Source organism: Salvia splendens, chromosome 9 (assembly GCF_004379255.2).
Source record: "Salvia splendens isolate huo1 chromosome 9, SspV2, whole genome shotgun sequence".
NCBI lineage: Eukaryota > Viridiplantae > Streptophyta > Magnoliopsida > Lamiales > Lamiaceae > Salvia > Salvia splendens.
In genome coordinates, this window is record NC_056040.1 from 11654970 (window position 1) to 11680360 (window position 25391).

A 25391-nucleotide genomic window follows, 5' to 3' on the forward strand; every position below is an offset into this window, starting at 1 on the left:
CAAACACAAAAACATCAAACAAAAACAAAAAAAGAAAGAAGAAAAAAAATGCACGAAACATAAAAAAGATCGACGAGGAATCATATATTTCATGTTATAATGATAGTTGAAATTCGAGAAAACTGCAGATTTGTGTTTGAAGAAATCGAACATTATGCGACCGAGGATTAATCACCAGCATCAGCCTCCTCGTTCGAATAAGCAATTCCTACCCTACTTGGCCTTCATCATCTTTTCCGCCATCTTCGTCTTCAAGGTCCCAATTTGCATTCATATCATTTTTATATACATGACGTGCATTGATAATCGATGATGAATGCTCGTGTCAAGAAGAATATTCAAACTTTGTTGCAATATTTTCGCAGTTGGACATACTTATTTCACAGAAGATCTTCACAACTGAACATAATCAAGAAATGACAACATATAAAAGGTGTGAGTTTCGTTTATTTTAAGACACGTACAAAAGTGTCTCAAGGCCTTTAGATTTCTATTTATTTGCCAAACCTTCAAAAAGCCTAGCCTTGACTAAATGAGGCACACTCATGCATGATTAAATTCCAATTGTGAGCAATAAACTCAAATTGGAGATTAATAAACTTAATTTGATTGGGACATTAGTGAAAAAAATTTGCCTAATCAAATTGGGCAATTAACAACATGAAAGTTTGCACTTTGCAGCATTAATCAATCATCAGACAACACAGTTGAAGCTCGAAATGGAACATTTAACCAGCACTTCATCGTGTCGTGGGGCGAGGAACACGCGCACGTGCTGAACGACGGCGAGCTCCTGACGTTGTCCCTCGACAAGAAATCCGGCTCCGGCTTCCAATCAAGGAGAGAGTTGTTGTTCGGAAAAGTGGACATGCAAATGAAGCTTGTCCCAGGCAACTCCGCAGGCACAGTCACGACTTATTATGTAAGTTACATAATTTGTCACCCAATATGTTATTTATTTATGGTCTCGATTAACAAATGTTTTTTTTTATATATATGTGACAGTTTTCGTCACATGGCGACTTCCATGATGAGATCGATTTTGAATTTTTGGGAAATTCAAGTGGAAATCCGTACACACTCCACACTAACATCTTCAGCCAAGGGAAGGGTGAGAGGGAGCAGCAATTCTTTCTTTGGTTTGATCCAACTGCAGATTTTCATACTTATTCCATTCTTTGGAATCCCAAATGCGTTATGTAAGTACTTTCCTTCTTTATTTAGCTTAATAATAAGAGTAAATTTTAAAATTGGTCCTTCGAAATGCATTTTTTAGGTCCTTATAAACTTGAAAAAAAAGCACATCACTTTTTTAGGCCATTTTTCCTTTTTTATTCCTCAGTCATAAAAAGGGTATAAATGTCTTTCTCTTCCAACATTGCAGTGACTCTTTATATTTATGAAATCTTAATTGATATTTCAAGTAATTAGGAAAAGATTTCATAAATACAAAGAGCCATTACATTAAAGGAGGGAATAGAAAGACATTTATGCACATTTAGGGCTGAGGGGTAAAAAAGAAAAAAAATTCTCAAATGAAATTTTGCATGTTCCAGATAGATTTTTTCTAGCTCAAAAACCTAAAAGTGCAAACACCATTTTTCAAATATCAATTTTAAAGTTCAATTTAATAATAAATAGGGTAAATTGCCTAAAAAGTCACAAACTTTGGGGAAAGTTTGGTTTTTTCCATAAACTATAAAAGGTGCGCCTAAAGTCACGAACTTTATCCGATCGTGCAAATTTCCCAAACTACCCGACCCGATGGCATATTTCCGTTAAAAACTTATCCCACGTGGCATGCCGAAGGCATGACTTGGCAAAATTTCTGGCTTAACCTTAAACATGGGTAATATAACCTCTTTTTGGCTGATTTCGAAAGTGCAACCCCAATTCAATCGACGAAAAACGTAATCGACAAGAGTGAAATCGTCGACAAACGGTTTAGGGATGAAATTGACGACGTATAAAGAAGATTCAATAAAAAAAGCATAAAACGATGTCGTTTTGTGCTCAGTCAAAAATTTTGCCCAGTCAAGCCTCCGGCATGCCACGTGAGATAAGTTTTTAACGGAAATATGTCGTCAGGTCGGTAGTTTGGGAAATTTGCACGATCCTATAAAGTTCGTGACTTTAAGCGCAACTTTTATAATTTGTGGGAAAAACTAAACTTCCCCCAAAGTTTGTGACTTTTTAGGCAATTTTCCCCAATAAATACTCGCATGTTCTTTAAACTAGCTTATAATTTGACAATAAAAATGAAATGATGATAAAATATCAGGTGGTTGGTGGACAACATTGCTATAAGGGAATTCAAGAACATAGAGAACTTAGGGGTTCCATACCTTAGAGATCAACCAATGAGGATTTATTCGAGTTTGTGGGACGCCGAGGATTGGGCGACACAACACGGCCTAGTAAAGACTGATTGGAGCCTCGCTCCATTCACGGCCGCCTACAGGAATTACTCCCTAGACGGCTGCGTCTGGTCGCGCCTCACTAGAACCTCCTCGTGCATGGACGCCGACTTCTCCACTAAGGAAGTGCTCACCACGGAGCTGGACAGCCAGAGTAGGGCCAGGATGAAGAAGCTGCAAAGCGATCATATGGTCTATGATTATTGCAAGGATAGATGGAGGTTTCCTAAGGGCCCTGCCCGTGAATGCAAACATAATTAGTTTCATTGCATTTTTTCATTTAAAAAAAAAATTGGAGACATGTTCATTTCACTATGTGTAATAGTTATTGAATAGAATGTATGATTGAATATTAAAAAAATAGATGGTTGACCATACTTGAAAAACACTCATATTATCATCAAAATTTACCGCCGAAAAATGTCTGAGTGTATTGACTTGCCAACGGATCTCTGACAGATTTTGGCATCTCAAATAAATGTAAGTTAAAATATTGAGTAGTGCTAAATGACGATAATGTGGCTGGCCATAAAAATAAAATATTGTTACCTTTAATGCTTATTTACTTGGATTTAGTTCATCTTAAAAGTAACAATTATCTAAGACTAATTTACCCTTTGTCCCGAAATAATACACATAAAAGACTAAGTCGTCAAATCATCTTGGAACTTTGAATATGTAGCTCATTTTCGTTTCTTATGTTAGATATCCACTCAGTTTTTTTAAACTTTAATTTATTGTTTTATATTTTATAATTTAATTGTTTAATATCTATAACTACTTTTAAATCAGAATATATGAATATCTTTATGATTTTATTAATTTATTAATTGTTTGGTATGTATATTGACCAAAATATCCTATTATGGCCAGCCATAATGTGGCCACATAGCATTTCCCTAAAATATTACTTCCGTCTCATTCTAAGTGACACATTCCTTTTTAGGATGTCTCATTCTAAATGACACATTTCTAAAAATGAAAACATCACTCCCTCTACTTTTCCTTCTTTTATTTTATCTCTCCACTTAACTCACAAATAGCACTGTATAAAATCTCGTGTCGGAAAAGAAATGCTTCACTTAGAGTATGATGGATGGAATATTATTTTTATCTATCTAGCATATTACCAAAAGTAATAAATTAATTAAGACTTTATGAAGTAGTATACTCCTTCCGTCCCATGTTACTTGCACTCTTCCATTTCGGCTCGTCACAAACTACTTACACTATTTATAGTTTAAATTAGAATTAATGTATGTAATTAATATGTTAGATTAAGTTAAGAGCTCCTTTATTAATTGATGTCTCATTACACTTAAAATTCTAATTTAAATACATTAAAAATCTATCTCAAATTTATAGCCTAAAATGAAAAGTGCAAGTAACATGGGACGGAGGGAGTATTTCAAAGAAAAAAATTATATTGGCGTTGTTATTGTAGAAAAGGATGTAAATTATAATTAGCCGCTTTGTTTATGAAAGCAAAAAAGAATTGTAGGCGCACAAAGTCAGTTAACAAGTAAACTTAGCTACTATATCCAATTTATTAATAATATTTCTTTCTCATTTCATACCCACTTAATTAGTTACTCCCTAAATGTCTCAAGTTTCCCTTTTCCATCGGATCACTATTAAGTAAATTATTGTTTCCCTTTTCCATCGGATCACAATTAAGTAAATTATTTACTTTTTACTATGTTGGGTAATACTACTTAATACTACATTTTAGATTCCATTAATTAACTTATACTACTCATATTTTATTAGAAAACTAATACTCTATTTTCTTTTTCTAATAATAGATCTCGCACAAATAACCTTTTTCGCACACTTTTCATAATAGTATTTCTTCAGCCAGCTGAGTCAAGTCAACTTAAATCACTTAACACATAATCGTGGATGAAATGAGTAAAATAAATTATAATGGCTCGGGTACTTCAGCTTATTCTAGTATTTGACAAAAATAATAGTGGTAATTGCCGCTTTGTAAGTCGAGTACAACTTTAACTCCTCTTGGAATTCAAAGACTATTCAAATTGTAAATGGCAAATTGGATCCAACTAATAGTCCAATACTCACTCACACGAGCTTCATTGCAAAATTCACCTACTCCAAACATTGTAAAAATTTAATTCGATGAGATGTTGTAGCCATTATCAAACTTTGTGAAATATTGTTTGAAACCTCAACGCAATATCATAATGGAAAACATGATTCTTACGCATCTGCTCACTTTTTTATTTTCTCATACCCTAATAATTTTTATATAATATGGCGGACAAATATGATATAAAGTGTACGAAATTTGTCTCCTCGTAAAATCAGAAAACCTCAACTCAATCATGGTTTTCCAACTTTTAAGACTTATCATACGCTGAATTGAAAGCTATAGTTTTAATTTCTTCAAATGTTGTCGATTGTGTTGGATTGTATATATTGTAATGTAATTTTAAATTAACAAATTGCTAAACATAAACAAAAATATAGGGTTACCCTTGCCTGTAAACTATGGCCTATGGGCGCATATACCTAATTAACAAATTCAACTCCTATTAGTGGCAAGCGCATCTTATCGGTTGTAGTCCTTTTTCGCAACATAAAAAAGTGCTAGTAAATAATAAAATAAGAACAATTTGTGAATTTTAACATAATAAAGGATATACTCATAGACATACTACTTTCTCAAATAGCAATTGTGAAACTCTATCCTTGTCAAAAGATTGAAAACAAGTAACAGTTGAGCAATTTTTGACATAGTATTTCGAACTGCATTTGCTCCTCGCACGATGCACAAAAAATAGTTTTTTTTTCTTTTACAAAAAAGTATGCAGCTTTCTTTTTAGGATACACATTGTAATTTATGTTTCAACCTGAGAACTTATATTATACTATATACTAATCTTTTATCAACTATCATATATATCCACTAAAATCTACCAACTATATACTCCCTCCGTCCACGAAAAATAGGACACATTTGTCATTTTTGGTTGTCCACGAAAAATAGGGTATATTCAAAAAAAAAAAGTTTTTAACAACTTTTCTCTTACTTTTTCCCTTCTCTCTTACTTATAATATGAACCTCTCATTCCACTAACACTACTTCTCTCTCCCTTCTCTCTTACTTTACCAATTCTATATTAAAACTTGTGTCATTCACAAAGAGCCCTATTTTTCGTGGACGGATGGAGTATATATTTAAAACCCGTGTCCATCAAATATTGCATATTTTTCATGGATGGGGGAGTATATACATATTGCATTTTAGGGTTTAATTTTTTTTCCAAAAAAACGAGATTATTTATTTTCTTTTTGTACTGACTCAATCTCTGAACCTATTAGTTCCAAAGAAAGTATCTTACTACCTAAATTGCTCGTTACTATCAAAATTTGAATTTAATTTTTTTAGTTTATATCAATAGTAGTAATATTCATTTTGTGAGTAAATTTATGCTGCATGATGTGTAATAATTTTTACTTTTATATATATATATATATATACACGTGTATAGATTGTTGGGTTGCAAACCCATCCCACATCGGATGAGGGAGGGAAGTTGGAAGGTGTATATAATTCCTGTCCAACCCCAATTAGTTTGAGGCCTTTTGGGAGTGACCCAAAAATAAATCCGTGCGGGCTTGACCCAAAACGGACAATATCAAACTAATGTTGCAGTCGACGATCCTAACAAGTGGTATCAGAGCCCAGGTGGCTATGGGTTGTGCCTGGATGAGCCCCGGTTAGGGTCGGGCCCTGAAGGACTCGGGTTAGAGTCGGGCCCAGGATGACCCAGGGGCCAGGGCTGGAACAACCCATGTTCGTGTCTACTGCGTTTCCGATGTGGTCTCGGTTTGAGGGGAGGTTTTTGGGTTACAAACTCATCCCACATCGGATGAGGGAGGGAAGTTGGAAGGTGTATATAATTCCTGTCCAACCCTAATTAGTTTGAGGCCTTTTGGGAGTGACCCAAAAACAAATCCGTGCGGGTTTGACCTAAAGCGGACAATATCAAACTAATGTTGCAGTCAACGATCCTAACATAGATGTCACAATAATTAATTTCAAAATGCACCAAATAACGTGTAATCAATCGTACGCAATATGTGCTTGTCGCAAGCCAGTGACTTGAGCTAAAATCATTTTGCAATACTTGACACGTGTAAGCAATCCACTTGGAAAATAAATGACATGAAAACGTGCAATGAATCACTATCTAAGATGTAACGTACCTCTCCCATAAAAAAGTAAAGTTATTCTAATTTCAAATTATAGTAACTATATTCTTACTTTCGTAACTTCAAATTACATATGTACTACATCTATTCTTTAATCATAAGATGCTCATTTCTGAATTAGGTTTCATATTATTTTCCATAAATTTTAAAGTTCTATAATAAACTGCGTCTGAATTAAAATGTCACTTTTCATTTTTATAGTATTTTTTTCTCTGATATCTTACAGACTGCATCATAATGATTAACGATTGATTTTATTCACCTCTTTGAAATTAGAGGTAAAAAATATAATTATATTTGTAGGGACGTGTTCAAATGCAAATTGTAAATATTGTACAAACTCCAAATCATAATCTGAATCGTTAGAAAATATCAACAGATGATAAAATAATAGCAACAAAAAATGTCAACACAATATCAACGGTTGATGCTGTGTTGAACTTGTGTTGCCATTGTATTGACATTGTGTTGACATCAAAATCTTGAAATTTTACACTGCGTTGACATTATGTTGAAAAGTATGGAGTTTATACAATATATGAGTTTGCATTTTATCACTACCCTATACAAACTCTCTAAAATACAAACTATACAAACTCTCTAAAATACAAACTATACAAACTTTAATCATACTCACTTAATACAATTAATCAACGGTTAATATAAGAGATTTTTCTAATGTCAACATTTTGACATCGAAAAATCAGAATTTGGACACCCCCGTCGACAGAATTTGTGCACTCCGTACATCCCCCGGTGACATAATTTGTACATTCCGTTGACATCGACCCCCGGTGACAGAATTTGTACAGTCCGTTGACATAATTTGTACACTCCGATGACAGAATTTGTACACTCCGGTGACATAGTTTGTATAGTTTGTATTTTAGAGAGTTTGTATTTGATCACACCTCTATATATATGTGTGTGTGTGTGTGTGAGAGAGAGAGAGAGAGATTATCATAATCGCAATTTAGTTTATTATTGGATATAAAAGAAAGAATCAAACAAAAATAAAAGGCCAAATGCTAACATGGATTGCAAATCAGTGATGCTCAAGGTAAGTGGTACACACAAATGGTGCATGAATAAATAAAATAAATTATATAATTGTCTAAGTTATTTATGGTAAAGAAAATATTTTTTTGTGAAGAGCCCTCAATGGTGAAGAATAAAAAGGACAGTGGTACAGAATGGGATGTCCAAATGTGAGACATTATCTCGACAGAGGCAAGTGCATGATATGTCTAATATAGGATGTTGATCGTGAATTTACAGCATCCAAATTAGGTTTGCTTGGTTTGCCAAACTCTGATTGTTTATCCCCACTTCTTGGTTTATCACCCTTAATCAACAAGCACACTAATTATTAATGCTTTAATCACATAATTTCTTAATAACAAGTTCTATATGGAGTATATGTTATAAGATGTAACTCCTTTAATAAAATTTTGCTCTTAGACATTTATTTGTATGCTGTTATATACAGTAGTAATATTTATTTTATGATAATTATTTTCATATATAAATATTTAGTTCCTTCATAGTATAATAACTCATACTATATCATATATAGTAGTATAAATTAAGACACTTATGCATCCATTTGGTTTCTAATCTTACTAGCTCTGGAAAAATATATGTACTGTAGACTGTAGTATTTTATTTGATACTCATAATTTATAAAGTCGTCGATCGAGATATATTGATTATTTTCGTTTATTTTATCGCATGGTAAAATTTATTGTTACAAATCTAGTGAGAGAGTTACAAGTAATTAATTTATTACTCGTACTTCAACATAGTATAATTGTAAATTTAATAGTACTTCTTTTATTTCATTACATGAGAAACTTATCCTTTTTCTTCCTGATGCATATTAAGATTTCCTCTAATCAAGTAACTTCGATTAGATGAATTAGTCTCTACTAAAGACGACAAAGACAACACAAACACAAGAAAATGTTGATGCAATGTATGTGTGTGTGTTTGAGAGAGAGAGAGATCATCTTCTCAGAATTTCTATTAATCTGATCGAAACATAGGAGTACCTTGATAACGAAGTATACCTTATTTGATTCTCGCATGAAACAACACACATGCAACAGCAAAACCAAATTACTAATATAAAAAATATACTAGGCTGAATAAAAAGCCCAAATTCAAAGCCTCAAAGACAAATCAATCTGGCTAATTTCATCCTGATCACGAGCATGCTGATCCTCGCCGCCATACCCATAACCTACCCACGTGCGCTAGATGATCCATAACAACCCGGACCGGTTCCGAGCTGGTCGGACCAGAGTGCGACTCCCGGCTCTTCTTGGCCATGGTTCTCTCCAATTTGATGCCCTCCAAGAGCTTGTGAGCTGTGTAACTTCCTCCTGCAGTAGTTGCACGAGAACACCCGCAACGGGTTCGACGCCGGCGACCAGTCAGGCGCTGGGGCGTCAAACCCTAGCCCTAGGTTTATCACCCGGCCAGATGATAAGCTTAGGTTAAGGAAAGTGTTGGGATTGTAGTTATTCATGGCGATTTATTTCAGGGTAGAGAAATTTAGTAAGTGCTAACAAGTGAAGTTGCTTTTATTGAGAAAGAAGATGTTGTGTTTGTGTATATATACACATAGGAATGGTGAAAGTGATAATGCACAAAACTGTGCAGAATGGGAGGTCATGAGGAGAATGGTGTATTACCCACAAATATAAAACTACAGTAAAAAGTACTATGTAGAGGAATATTATTAAGGTGAGAAAGAAGACACAACTTTCAGGTATCAGTAAAGAACCTATGGCTGTCGGCATCTAGCAGTTGATCCCATTGTCTGTCCATAACAAAATTATGCAGTATAATTCCCATTCCATTAAAACTATGCCCCAAAGTGCCATCGGCCGAATGTTTTAATACAAAAGTGATGCAGTTTCAGAGGTTGACATCGATATGCCAAAATCGCGCTGAAAATAGGACTGATGTTATCATTTAGGGGGCGAGAAAGACAATTTACTATTTTTCCGTATTTATTTTTAATTTCTTAGTTTTTGTTTTATTTCAATTTGCAAGTATCGTGCAAATTCAGGCATTTCGACACAAAATGTTTTCGGTGTCGCCGGCATCTACTGCTGGAACTGCAATATAAAAATACTTCTTACTAGTATATATTCTATCTAATCTGAAATTTGAAAACATGTAGGGGTGTTTGATATATGAAACTGAAACTTTATACTAGTATCACTGGATTTAATTCTTATTTAATTGGAAATTATTTGTTTGATAAAGTAAAGTAATTGATATGAAATTTAATATGGAGAAACTATACACATATGTTGTACGCATAGTACACATAACATACTAACATACATACAATACATATTGCATACACACCACACAATACATACAACCATACACACTACAAACATTCTTTTACGGTACAAAAAACATAGTACTCTTTTAATGACACAAAAATTTAAGACGCGATTACAGGAGTTTGAATTTTTTTTAAAAATAAGCATAATTTTGGATGCCAAAGAAAGAATCTATAAGTTAAGGCAAATTATCCTAATCTTTTACTCTAGGGCGCTTCTATTTGTGTCTCATAATTGTATTTGGGACACCAACAATAAATACACTTTATGAAGCGTTGATAGTATAATTAAATACATAAATTAGCGTCCCTAATAGCATTAAAAATGTCATTAATCGTTCTTTTTGTTGTGACACACATAATATACATCGAAATCTTATTTAGTTTTCTTTCGTTTTTATGTTTTTCATATGTTAGTTTTTGTCTTTTTTTCTTTCTGTTTTCTTATGATATGTGCCTTTCTCTTTTTAGTATTTCCATTTTTTTAATATTTTTTCTTACGTAATGGTTTATATATTTTTACTGTTATTATTTTAAATATTTCCTTTATGTATTACTTATGTTATTATTTTCAATATTTTCTTATGTACTATTACTTATGTTTTGTGTATGGTATATTTATATACAAAAATTTATCTTTTATTTATCACCTACGTTAAATTTTATTTTGGAGTTTTAAGATTAAAGATGCACGGTATCTATTGTGTGTGTGCCAGGGGCGGATCCAGGATTTCAATTCAACGGGTCAAAAATATATATTAGAAGAAATTTTAAAAGTTTGAGGTGAGGCATTTATAAGGGAATTTTTTTTTAAAAATTTTACTCCATTTGTCCCAAGTTACTTGAGTCGTATTCCAACTTTTGTTGTCCCAAGTTTCTTGAGTCATTTCTTTTTTTGGCTAAAAACAAAACATCTAATCTCACCTACTTTATTCTTTCTTTTACATTACTCTCTCTTCTTTCTCTTACTTTATTCTCTCCTCAACTTTATTTAACCCACTAAACACAACTTTCCTAAATCATGTGCCGAAAAGAAACGCCTCAAGTAACGTGGGACGAAGGGAGTATTACAAATTAGTACTACATGAAATATATTGAAGAGGGGCAAATGCCCCCTGTGAGGCCGTATTAGATCCGCCCCTGGTGTGGGCAACATTTACGTGTTTGTGTATGTATATGCAGTGTGTGTGCAATGTGTGTATTGTATATGGGTGTGTGCATGCACGATTGAACTGTGCTTTTTGTATGTAATTTAGTGAGATTTGATATCTGGTTATACATTAATATGTGATTATACATTGGTCACTATCCTTATTTTAGATATATTTATATATAATACTTAATATTCAAATCTTATGATATAAGAGAATCTCCAAGAAAAAGATATAAATTAATAAAGGTATATATATTTAAATTTTGTGTGGAGAAGAGGTAAAAATACTTTTTTAAAAATTGAATAAGGTAAAATATCTTTTCAAATAATCTTTCCATTAGTAAATAAATATAGTTATTTTCCTTTACCTTTCTAACAAATATCTCAAGGATAAAAGTGCATTTGATAATATATATTCTGTATTAAATTTAAGGCATAAGGGTAAATATGTAATGTAGCATAATTTTCAGTTATAGTATTACACCACATTGATTTGTCAAAAATAAGGGTAAATATGTAATGATCAGTGGATATTGAGATACTATTTCATTTCTAGACTAGTTTAATAACGTAAACAAATTACACACTTTTTGATTAAGGAAGAGTACCTAGTACATCAATAATTATATTAGTGGGCGAACCCACACAAGCGCAAATGTACATAGTCAGCATATCACGCCTAAGGGCACCCGCAACGTTGTGCCGTTGCGGTTCCTATGCCGTTCCGGCGGAACGGTTCCGCGGCGGCACGCGTTGCAGGCTCCGTTCCGTCGCCATTCCGTGCCCATGCCGTTCCTATGCCGTGTCGCGTTCCGTTCCGGAGGAACGTGGAACGAAACGTTCCGCCACGCGCCGAGGCGACGTGGCGGCCTCCCATTCGACGCGTGAAGCCCACTCGCTACCCCGCGAGTGGGCTTCGTCCCGGTGACGCTATAATTCAATTTTTTAAAAAAAAATCGAATTTAAAAAAAAAAATTGCAACGGTAATGTGACCGTTTTTTTATATCCGTTTTGTATTTTTTTTATTTTTTTTTTATTTATTTATTTACTCTATAAATACTTCTATTTCATACTCATTTCAATCACAAACACACATCTATTCCTCTCTATTTCCACCACAATTTTCATCTATCCCCGGGTCGAACAACGACGTAAACGTGCTCCACCAGTCCGACCTCTTGACCGAAGTTTTGGATGGTAAAGCGTCGGCCATCAACTTCGTCGCCAACAACCGGCTTTATAAAATGGGGTACTATCTCGCCGATGGCATCTACCCGAAGTGGCCTACCTTCGTGAAGACGTGCAGTGGGTCTGCGAACCCAAAGCAGGCTCTTTTTGCGCAAAAGCAGGAGGCTGCTCGCAAGGATGTGGAGAGGGCGTTCGGGGTTCTCCAAGCGCGCTTCAACATCATCAAAGCCCCGGCTCGTACGTGGTTCTTGGAAAACATGGTCGACATCATGTATACGTGCATAATCTTGCACAACATGATTGTCCAAGACGAAGGACCCGAGGCGGGAAATTGGTTTGACGACGAATCCCCCGGAAGCTCAACCGCAAGTAGTCCGCCTCGAAGTGGAGCGCATCCGTCTATACAAGAACGGTTATCTATTCGTGCAAGGACACGCGACTCTAGTGCCCACACCCAACTCCAACAGGATCTAATTGAGCACATTTGGGCAAATTTTGGCGGATGAAATTATTAAAATTGTGTACTTTTATTTTTTTAGGAATTTAATTGTGTGCTTTTTATTTTTTTAAGTTTAAGTTGTAATTTTTTTTAATGTTGTGTGTTTTTTAATAAAGTGTGTTTGTTTTTTAATAAAGTGTGTTTGTTTTTTAATAAAGTGTGTTTTTTTAATTGAATTTAGTTGGAAATAAAAAAATGAAATTGAATGAATAGTAATTTAAGGAACGGTTAAGGAACGGAGGGTTGCAGGTTCCGTTCCTTAGTTAAGGAATGGAGTAAAAAAGTACAGTGGGGCCCTCAAATAGTGGTTTAAGGAACGGTATAGGAACATCGTTGTGGATGGCCTAACTTGCTAGCCATCGTAATCTTAAGTTTTGATTGATTAATTCTATCTAATCAAATGACATAATTTGTTATATTTTATACATATAATAATCTATGTTACACGCCAAACTTTTTTTTATTTCCCCATATAATAATAGTAATAATAATTGGAAGAGATGTGGTACGGAAATGTGATCAATTAGGTCATCCGCAATGTTATCTCTTATCCGTCTCTTAACCGTCTCATCTCTTAACTATTCATGGGCCTCACTGTACTTTTCACCTCATCTCTTAACTAAGAGACAACACTTGCAACCCTCTATCTCTTAACCACCTCTTAACCATCTCATCCCTTAACTATTCATTCAATTTCATTTTTTATTTTTATTTCCAACAAATTCAATTAATAAAAACACACTTTATTAGATAAAATAAAATTACAACTTAAAATTCTAAAAAAATAAAAAACCAAATTAATAAAATCCTAAAAAAATAAAAAAAATACATAATTTAAAATCTTCCGCTCACTCTCTCTAAATTCAAAATCTCAAGACTCAAAGAAGCAGAAGAAGATATCATCAGTTGCGACGTCTTATTCCGTGGGATCAAAGCTCGAGGCAACAATAATTCGCAGCGATAGACTTGGGGAGGTGAAGGATTTTATTTCGAATTTGGGAGAGAGCTTCGACGAACTTTTAGTCTGTGGATTCCAACGATACTTGAAAATTCAGGGTGTTTGATTTTTTTATTCGACGCATTTGCTCAAATGGATCCATGAATGGATTAAATTTGGGAGAAGAATAATGTTTTGAGATGAAGAATGCAGAGTGTTTGAGTGAGAATAGAGAGTTTTTTTATGGTGGATTAATTTGTGGTAATGATTTGATATTTATAGAAGTAATTGGGGCTTAAAAATAATAATAAATTTGCAAAAAACGGCTAGTATATTTTTTGGGATTTTTTTTAATTTTCAAATTTTTCTTGAATTAAAAAAAACATCTTTCGGATAAAAACGACGCCCACTCGTGGCCGGCGAGTGGGCGTCATGGACGAACCGGAGCTCGCCACGTCGCCAACGCGCGTGGCAAGACGACTCGCGAGCCGTCCCTCCGAGACGAGACGAGACCAAGACGGAAGGCTGCAACGCCGTCTCTAATCCGTCTCGTCTCTCCGAAACGAGATAAGAGACAGATAAGAGGGCGTTGCTGATGCAAGGATGCTACTTGATTCCAAGACCTAGCTAGTGGGATCAATTAATGATTTTAGACAGCTACGCCATTGTATCTTTTTCAAATGACTTAATTAATTCTTGCGTTGACTCCTATTTTACACAGGGGATGGGCACAACCCAGATACTTCTTAGAGCATTCACATCTGTACTCTTGTCAACGAGTACGGATGTGGGCCCGACCCCACTTTTTCTACCTCTTCTTAGGCAAGAGCACAACACCTACATCCGTACTCTTCCGCAAGGACGAGCACAAGGGTCCCACCATTTCATTATTCAATTTAAATAAAAACATTTCCACAAAATTAAAATGCACTAAAAATACCCGGAATAATATTACAAAATACATTAAAAATTAAAAATTACATAATTAAAAGCCTAAAAAATAAAAATTACATATTTAAGAAATAAAAATTACATAATTAAGACACATAATTAACGCCCTCGCAAAAATTTTTAAGACAAAGGATTCCAGTGGACTCACCGACATGCAAATACTCGTCGAAGAGGTCGGTCGTTTGCCCAGTAGCGAGTTGTCGGATGGCACACGTACACTTCTGCAACACCGAGAGACTTTGCCGACCGGCTGCATCTGGACCTGTTTGGAAGTATTTAACACGGGCGGACAATGTGTTGACAATACGCATGAACAATCGCTTTGACATACGAAAACGGCGCCTAAAGTAATCTTCCGGAAACCGCGGCTGGTCGAAAAAATAGTCGGCAACGAGCCTTTCGTGTGCTCCCTCCCGGTCACGATGGATGTAACGGCGAATTGATCTAATTGGTTGAAGAGCAGGGGCGGGGGTATTCGCTGCGACATATGCTTCATAAGCGGCACGATGTTGTTCGTAGTATTCTTGTTCTTCGCGCTCCGCTTCTGCAATGAGATGGGTGAAATCCATTTGAGGTTTTGAGTGAGAGATGAAGGTGTAGATAAGTTGTATGAAAAATATGAATTAGAGATGAATGATAGATGATTTGATATGAAAAATAGATGATGAATGTGTGTATTTATAGATGATTTTGGGGGGAAAAATTTAAAAAAATTCAAAAAATACAAAAATTCGGGCAAAAAACGGCCATTTTTTTTGGGATTGTGAAAATAATTTTTATATTTTTTGGTATTATTTTCGATTTTAAAAAAATGATTTTCCAACGGATATGTCGTTGGCCAATCAGAACGCGGCACGCCGCCTGCTCGCTGACACGGACGTGCTCGATGCATCGAGCAGCGCCGTGTCAGCGGCAAGAGCGCAGCGGCGGACAGCGGTGCCGCGCCGCTGGCACGGACGGACGGACGAACAATTGCTCGCCGCTGTGGATGCTCTTAAACTCTTAATTCTATTTATGGTATTTCAACATGATTAATGTAACTTCAAAAATATTTTACAACTAATTCACAAATTTATAACTGAAAATAGAACTATTATTAGTACACTTCGCTGTGAGAAAAAAAAAAATTGACGGTTAATTAATTAGTACATAGTGTGGAAGATGATAATACATGTCGGCTATAATTGCGATGCCTACTGTCTGTTATATACACAAACGATCATACAACGTGATCTTGTGCATCGTGTTGGAGTTTAATTAGTCCATATATTCCCCTAAATTAGGATATTAATCCCATTTGGATATCGAGTCACAGTTAATTGTCGTTAAAGTTGTCATGTACAACAAACGTATAGGGTTGTCATATATTTGTCGGAAACTAATTATACTAATGAATTTTAATATTTTTTATTATATGTAAAAAATATTGTATAAATTTTAATACTATTGAATTAGGTAGGTTAATCTGACTAATTAAATTTATAATTAAGTCAATAATTTGGTTAAAACACGTATGACCGTTAAGTTTAATAGAAAATGTTAATTTTAGACCAAATCATTTTATTTAGGAATAAAAGATAATGTATATGACAAAAAAAATTAAAGGAAATATAAGGGATCAAATTTGGGCTTTAGTCATTAGTTTATACTATTACTTATTAGTAATAGTATAAAAAATAAAAAATTGATTTGTGCAGCATAAGAAAAAAAAACTGTAGCAGTTCTATAAGATAAGGATGAATTTAAGTTAGAGGGAATTGGTGTTATAGACAACTGGAAAATGTATACTTTTTGTCGCATTTAATAAAAGGTGTCACGTTAATATTAATGCAAATTCGCATTTATTGGGGCCTCCTATTTGCCAATTTTTCTTGGCGAATTAATGAAACAAAACTAGAGTAAACGGCTCACGAGTTGAACCTTAAAAGCTTTTCCTATCTCTCAGGCCATCCACAACGCTGTCTCTATACCGTCTCTTAAACCGTCTCTTAACTACTATTTGAGCACTATTTGAGGGCCCCACTGTCCTTTTTGCCTCCATCTCTTAACTAAGAGACGGAACCTGCAACGCTCCGTCTCTTAACCGTCTCTATACCGTCTCTTAATTACTATTCATTCAATTTAATTTATAATTTTTTTTAAAAACCCAATTCAATTTAAACAAACACACTTTATTAAAATTAAAACAAAATAAAAAAACACACAAAAAAACACACAAAATAAAAAAAAAACTAATCGGAAGGGCTAATCATCCTCCGGAGGCGGTCGAGGTTGAGGGGGAGTCGGAAGGCCAAGTTGTGCTGCCATATGCACAATTCCGTTCCACCAGGCCGCGTATTGGGAGTGCGAGAAGCGGGAAGTGTCCGCCATTGTGGCGGTCATGTACGCCACCATAAGTGTGTCCGAGCCTCCTCGCGAGCCCGATCCTGAGGCCGGCTGGCTTGATTCGCCTCGGCCCTTCCTTGCTCTAGCCGCTTTCGCCGCCTTCGTCCCTTGCGGCCGACGGCGCCTACTCGCGGATCCTCCTGCATCGCCGACCGTACCCGCAAACTCCTGGGATTCAGCATCATGTTGGCTGATGCCTTCAGCAGTGTCACCACCAGACGCACCAGCACTAGACGAGTATTGGCAACTCGCCGTATGCTTCGTGCGCTTCGAGTTTGAGCCCGAGCAGGAGCGGAAATCGCCGGCCCATCATTCCTCGTCCTTGACGGCCTGCCAAACATCAACAAATCTGAATTGATGTCCCTCGTCCTGGTAGTAGGCGCGCAAAGCGGACGTCAAAATGTCGGTGGCCGTGGTGCCGCTTTGGTAGCGCGCCTCTTCAGTCGAGTAGATGCCGCAGAATTTTTTGACCTGTCGGTCGACTCGGTCAAAGTGACAGCGGATCATTTTAAGTGTGCGCTTGCGGGAGCGGTTCGGCTTTATTTGGTGGTAGACCTCGACAACCTTTTCCCAGAAACACTTCCGGGTTTGTTGATTCCCGACGATGGGATCGTACGAGACCGTGATCCAGGCGTTGTACACCGCCATCGTTTCGAGGCTGTTGTACGGATGTCGGCCAAGATCCTCTTCCTCTTCTTCCTCCTCGTCCTCGCCCGTCTGGGGTTGTACACTGCCTCGGCCACCTCCACCGCCTCGCCCACTTCCACCGCCTCGCCCACTTCCACCGCCTCGGCCGATGCCCGACGTGGGATCAACTGGAAAATCCTCCCGGATCTGGGATAATCCCTGCGAAAACCGCGGGACGTTGGGACGAACATATGCATCAAGGTCAAAATTGGGTGGTTGGTACCCCCCCGGCGTCGCCGAACCCTGCGTCCCCGGCGTTGACGAACCTCCACCGCCCAATGTGTTGATCATGTTCTCCCAATCGCTGAACGAGTTGAGATCCCACCCGCCGGAGCCGGAGCCGCCATAGTTGCCCTCGCCGTCGCCGGACATCTTGAGTTGGGTTATGAAAATTTCAGTGAAAATTTGAGAGAAAATTTAGATGATATGAAGAATAGATGTGTAGTTGTGTGTAAATGAGGATGAGTTTAGGAGTATTTATAGAGTAAAAAATTTAATAAAAAACAAAAAAAATATAAAAAAAAAAACAAAAAAACGGTAATAATACCGGTACAATTTTTTTTTAATTTAAATTCAAATTTTTTTTAAAAAAAATATTTATTGCGTCAGCACGTGACGACGCCCACTCGCGGGCCGGCGAGTGGGCGTCACGCACGACGCCGGGCTGCGCCACGTCGCCTAGGCGCGTGGCGAGACAGCTCGTCTCGTGGCTCGCCGAGACGAGACGCGGGACGAGACGGGACGAGACGGAGGCTGCAACGCGTCTCGCCGGGACGAGACGCGAGACGCGAGACGCCGGCGAGACCCGTTGTGGATGGTCTCATATGGCGTTGAATAATTTTTGCCCCACCTATTATTGTCTCTATATGTCCTGCTCAAAATTTACCAGTATTTGATTATAACTTTAAGACTCTTTTCTTTGTTAATTCATAGAAAAGTCATTATATCTACTTCACTGAAAATCCACTCCAAACAATTGCGGTAACAATATGGGTGGATATAGGGTCCCTTTAAAAGTTGAAACACTTACAGTTGTGTACATATATAGGGGGAAAATATATATTAAAAAATCATGCATTAATTAGAATTGTCACAATATTTTTTATATATAACTAATTAATGTCATGAAATATAACTACAAATTTAATGTCGTGAAATATAACTAAAAATATTATTGCCATGAAATAAATATTGTGGTATATATAAAGAAATAAGCAGTGCCATAAAAGTAATTATTATATGAAGATTGTTATAACTATCATGAAAAGACTATTGTGCTTTAATAGGTATACATATCGTAATTTGCATGGTTTCCATTTTCGCCAAATTTTTCAGGTGACAGTGTACAATTCAATTTGAGTATTTTATTTTGCCCTTCTACTATTTGTCTTTTTGTGAAGTAAATCATATATAGTATATGATATCATTATGAATAGTCACAAAACGAATTATGTGCAATCAAATTAACAACTATACATCTTATAGTTATAGTCTTATAGAGAGGGCCCTAGAGTAGAGTAATTGAGATGGAGATTTGTTTTCCATGTATCAAAATATAACCGTAGAAGAATAAAAAAAAAGTTAATTAATGCGTTTTAATAATAATAATAATAATAATAATAATAATAACTATGTGGAAGTTAAAATGGATTCTTCTATTAGATTATGCAGTAGAGAGCCCCGTTGTGATGCCCAGTAAGCCAGGCTCTTTCTTGCAAAATGAAGACGTAAAATAGTTCCTTTACAATATGTTTATGTTCTTAATAATTAAGCCTTCATCTGTGTTAAAACCGCATTTAATTCCGTGTTATCCAGAATGAACTTAAAATCAAGGCTATTATTGTTAGGCAAAACAATTAAAACTCGAAGATAATTAGTAATTAAGAATACTATTATATTTGAAGCACGTCACACAACACTATCCTGCGTAGTCATTAATTAATTTTCAATTTGCGGTTAATCGACTTCATGAAACACACTCCAAAAATAACACACATTAATTAAATATTGAATGTGCTTGTCAACTACGCGAAAATACAATGACAAGTAATACCATTGCACGTCATTAAATAATACACACATTAACGAAATAGTTACAACAATAAAGATCTTGTATTAACAAAATAGTTACAACAATTCTCTCATTTTCAATCGATGGAAATATTTTCATAAAAACTCAAATCTCCACCACATCACAGTAGATCTTATTCAATGATTTATTATAAAGAAAAAATAAATAAAATTGAATTTGGGGTTGAGTTATGAAGAAGAATTCTCTTTACAATACCTAAGCTGCAGCGAAATCTGCCTCTCGAACTGAAGCTGCTTGTAAAAATTAGCAATAAAAGCATCGGCTCTCTTATCAATATCATCTTCCGACGAGTAACCGGTGGTCCTTCGTAGCCCCCTCGACGATCCCGGGCTCTCATCAGAGCCCGAATCTTCCACACAAGCCATCAATCCGGACCTGTCGCTGAAGCTCAGCCCTCTCTTGCTTATCACCAACGCCACTTTCCATCTATTCACGCTCAAATTAAGCAGAAACTTGATCTTCTCCACCGCCCTTCTCAGCTTGCTAAGCAACGTCGCCATTAGAGAGAGAGAGAGGCGTGTTTGTTTCAAATGAAATGATTAATTGTCGATTTTGGAGTTGATAGAAGAGTAAAGATATATATATATATATACACATATAGGTATGCATGCATAATTTATAGAAATTATATTATTATTATTATTATTATTATTATTATTATTATTATTATTATTATTATTATTATTATTATTATTATATATATGCATGTGTGTTGCAGGGAAAGAGAGGTTGATGGAGGCGTGGGGAGAAGGAGAAGCGTGTGAAAAATGAAGGTTACAAGCTGGATATAGTGTTAGGGAAGACTTGTGGATATAATTATTCAAATGTTTTATTCATTCTTATTTACTGATTAAGTCAGGTCGTCTTTGTTTTGGGTTTGTAGATTGAAAACGAAGACCGCTTTATTTTACTTATTTGGTGTATTAACTTGAGTTGGGCGAACAAAAATCCATTTTTTTATTTATTTCATGATAAAAACACAAGGTATACACGTTATATTATGGTTTTAATTGGTTTTTAATTATAAAAGAGATTTAATTTCAAGAAATGATAGATATGTTAAATAAATAGCTTTTTTTCTATCGATTCCCAACCTATAAATTAATACAAGGTAAAATTAAAAGAATAAAATAACTTCATTTCTATTTCAAAATTTTGATAATAATAAAACTTTATTTATTGCTAAAAGGAACATTATTACATTTTTTTGACTTAGATAGATGTGAACAAAATATGAGAAAATAGGTATAAACACAAAAAATCCCGATTGGTTATAATGGAATTTTGGAAAAAACTGTATGAAATTATTAAGTCCATTTTCTCGTCTAACTATTGAATTATTAATTTATAGTATAATGCCAAAGCTATTGTCAATAAGTAACTACAAGAAAATCGCCAATATTTCATCTATCCAACTATTAAATTATTTCAATTGTAATAAAAATATTCCAACTATTAAATTATTTCAAATGTAATCAAAATATACCCTTTTCGACCCAGCAAAACTACTTCATTCCTAATCTGAATATTAAAAGAGTTGTGAAGCAGCCAACGTGCTTTACATTATTGTTTGACCTTAAATCTGAAGTGGTTTAGGTATAAGACTTGGTATCCAAGTTTTAATAGTTGAAGATTGACTTTATGTAGGCTCTAGGATTCATAATCTAAGCAACTAATGATCAAGTTCAACGAAATTAAGGTGAAGCTTCAAATTAAGATTATTACATCTTCAACTCGTTTAACTCTAGTATAATTAAGAGTTTTCGTCAAGTGGAGCACTCCGTATAATGTACTCCCTCCATCCATAAAAAAATAGTCTCATTTGTTGACGGTATGAGTTTAGTTTTAATGAGAAATTGATAAAATAAGGGCATCCACAATGGGGCGCCCTATAGTCCGCCCTATGCTCCGCCACATCAGCATTTCATCCTCCTACCCTTCCACCTGCAGTGGGATTCCTTATAGGCCGCCCTATAATCCTCCCTAAGCATTTTATTTCTTTGAATATTTAAAACACTACAAAAATTGGAAAAAAAATTCATTTCATTAAAATTCAAACATTACATTACGAAATAAAAAAATCTACAAATTCTCAACGGCGGTTACGGTCCCAAACTTCTTCAATCATGTCGTTCATGAGCTGAGCATGGTCTTGTTGGTTGCGCATTGAGGTCTGTCTAGATAGAACCTCATTGAAGCTCATCGATAATCCTCGAACGTGGGGAGGGGCCGCCGTGTTGGAGCTAGATCCACCTTCATCATCGCCCCAATCGGTGACTCTTCCACCTTCGTGTTCGACTATCATGTTATGCAAGATGATGCACGCATACATGACATCGGCGATGACGTCCTTGTAAAAGAACCGCGCCGGACCCTTCACTATTGCCCACCGCTCTTGGAGCACACCAAATGCCCGCTTCACATCCTTCCGCGCAGCCTCCTGCTTTTGAGCGAATAAAACTCTCTACTCACCCATTGGGCAGCTGATCGTCTTCAAAAAAACAGGCCACCTCGGGTATATGCCATCGGCCAAGTAGTACCCCATATGATATTGGTGTCCATTGGCAGTGAAGTCGATGGCCGGGCCGTTGCCATTGCATTGCTCGGTGAAGAGGTTGGATGAGTTGAGGACGTTGATGTCGTTGTTCAACCCCGCTACACCGAAGTAAGCATGCCAGATCCAGAACCGATGGTCAGCGACCGCTTCGAGGATCATCGTCGGGTGGCTGCCTTTGTATCCACTGGTAAATTGGCCTCTCCACGCCGTCGGGCAATTCTTCCACTCCCAGTGCATACAAACGATGCTCCCTAGCATTCCAGGAAAGCCGTGCATCGTCTCGTGCATCTTCATCAAGGCCTGGCAAACCTCAGTAGTCGGCTTTCGCAAATAGGTGTCGCTATAAGCCTCCACAACTCCCCTACAAAAAATTTTCAGGCACTTGTGGCCAGTTGTCTCCCCCACGTGAAGGTACTCGTCGAACATGTTCGCCGTGGTGCCGTAGGACAACTGCCGGAGCGCAACCATGCACTTCTGCAACGGCGTAAGTCTGGGTCTGCCGATGCCATCTTCCCGATACTGGAAGTATTCATCACGTGCCTCCAACGTTTGGACAATGCTGAGAAAAAGATCTCGTCGCATTCTAAAACGGCGGTGAAAAACTGTCGGGCCCCACCGTGGTTGCTCGTCAAAATAGTCTGCGAACAGACGTTGGTAAACTACGTCGTGCTCGCGGCGGACAAACGTCCGACGTCGAATCGGACGTGGGATCCGCACCGCCTGGGCCTGCTCCGCCGCTTCGCGCTCCATTTCGGCCAAGCATTCCGCCGCAGCCTCATGAACGCAATCGAATAAGTCCTGAGTCAAGGCCCGAGTAATGCCCTCCGAGGTACTCTGGTCGTCGTCGGGTCTCATTTTTTTCAGTGAGAAAGATTGTGAGTGAAATATTGGTGTGTTGGGGAAAGTGAGAGATGGGAGAGAATTATTGGGGCGGACGATACCGCAGACGATGCGTGTTCCGACGCCATCGTCCGCGGACGATGCATCGGGCATCGTCCGCATGGCTACAGTGGCGGACGATAGCCCGCCCGATGCATCGGTGGACTATTGTCCGCCCCACTGTGGATGGGTAAAGTAAGAGAGAAAGAAAGTAGGTAAAGTAAGAGAGATAGGGAGAAAATATGGGTAAAGTATAAAAGAGAAACTTTCTATGTTTAAAAATAAAATTATTTTTGTGGACATCCCAAAATAGCAAAATGAGACTATTTTTCATGAAAGGATAGAATACTAATACTATTTTAGGTTATAATCCACAACTATATTTCTTAAATCGTTCATTCGCTACCCTATGAAGGAGTTTTACATAACTTTTTACCATATTTATAATCTAAAAAAATTCACACAATCTATAATCACGTCCCTTGATTATTCACATGCATATGTCTCAATTTTTTTTTAATCTTGTCCCATTTATTGATATTATAATTTATCTATCTCAAATTAATTAAACTTTTAAAATTATACTTTCCTCATTCCATAAAAATAAACCATTTTTGTTATTTTGGTCCTTCCAATTAATAAAGTAACAACTTCTATTTTTATGGAACAAATAGAGTATTTTATTGAAAACTTGGATTATTCTTTATAGTGTTAACCACCTAAATTACGTTAGAGCATCTCCAAGGGGAAAGATAAATGGAGAGGTAAAGTTGGATAACTACCATATTTACCTTTTTTGCATTAAATCATTCTCTAAGAGCATCTCCAAGGGGAAAATGTATATTGAGAAGGTATATTTCTCATTTTACTTCTCGAAAAGGTTATTATACCTTGTTCAAAAGTGAATGACTCCAAGGAAAGAAGGTAAATTAAAAGACAAACAAAAATAACTAACTTTTTACATTTTTCTATCAAGAAAGGGTAAAGATACATTCTCAAAATGAAAGAAGGTATAATAGCTCCTCAAATACTCTTTCAATTGGAGTATGAAATTTTATGAAGAAGAGGTAAATATGGTAGTTATTTCTCTTTACCTCCCCATTTACCCTTTCCCTTGGAGATGCTCTAAGGGGAATGTATTTGAGAAGGTATTATACCTTTTTTCCATTTTGAAGAGGTGATGGAGAGGTAAAATCTTATAACTATCTTATTTAGAGAGGTAAAATCTTTTAACTACCATATTTGCCTTCTTTTCATGAAAAATCATTCTCCAAGAGAGGAGGTATTTGAGAAGGTATTACACTTTATATTTTTTAATGCATTTTGTAATATTATTTAATTTAAAAAAATCATTTACCTTTCTAATATACTCCATCCGTCCCACAATAATAGTCACTCTTGGTGTTGGCATGAGTTTTAAGGAATGTAAAGAAAAGTTGGTTGGAAAAGTTAGTGGAATGTGAGACCTACTTTTTTATATAATAAAATATGAGTGAAGTGAGTTAGTGGAATGTGAGACCTACTTACTATTTATGGTAAAAATTAAGTGTGACAATTATTGTGGGACGGACCAAAATGAAAAAGAGCGACAATTATTGTGGGACGGAGGGAGTGCCCTTTTTCCTTTGAAATGTGTTATTTTTTGAAAGGATATATTTAACTTTTTGAGAAAGTAAATAGATGATATATCTCTCTCATTTATCTTTCCTTATTGGAAATGCTCAAACGAGACAGTATCTTAATATTTACAAAGCATAGTAAATTTTAGTTATTGAAATCTGCGTAATTAATTATGGATTTACAAAGCGTAGTACAATTTGGTGGTTGCTATTTGCGTAACACTTTTCTAAATTTTTGTACCACTTGATAATGGATTTATAGACGTAGTAAAATTTAATTATTGAAATTATTGTAAAATTTAATTATTGAAATTATTGTAAAATTTAATTATTGCGTGGTTATCGTAAACTTCAGTTTGGGCCGTAGTTGTGAGAAATTCTGCTAAATTTGGACTAAAAAAAAGGCCCACAAATCATTTTAGTTAAC

The 25391-nt window shown here is 36.0% G+C and overlaps 2 protein-coding genes across 2 annotated transcripts; one reads left to right on the forward strand and one right to left on the reverse strand.

The window, feature by feature from the left end:
• Positions 1 to 123: 123 nt before the first annotated feature.
• On the forward strand, positions 124 to 2678 carry LOC121748111 (xyloglucan endotransglucosylase/hydrolase protein 24-like). Its single transcript, XM_042142329.1, has 5 exons — positions 124 to 256; positions 366 to 433; positions 682 to 922; positions 1006 to 1199; positions 2282 to 2678. Exons 1-5 carry the CDS (start codon positions 155 to 157, stop codon positions 2676 to 2678), a joined length of 1002 nt encoding a protein of 333 aa, XP_041998263.1. The 5' UTR covers positions 124 to 154.
• A 17229-nt stretch (positions 2679 to 19907) lies between these two features.
• LOC121747803 lies at positions 19908 to 20449 on the reverse strand. Its single transcript, XM_042141924.1, has one exon. It carries the CDS (start codon positions 20407 to 20409, stop codon positions 20077 to 20079), a length of 333 nt encoding a protein of 110 aa, XP_041997858.1. The 5' UTR covers positions 20410 to 20449; the 3' UTR covers positions 19908 to 20076.
• Positions 20450 to 25391: the final 4942 nt, after the last annotated feature.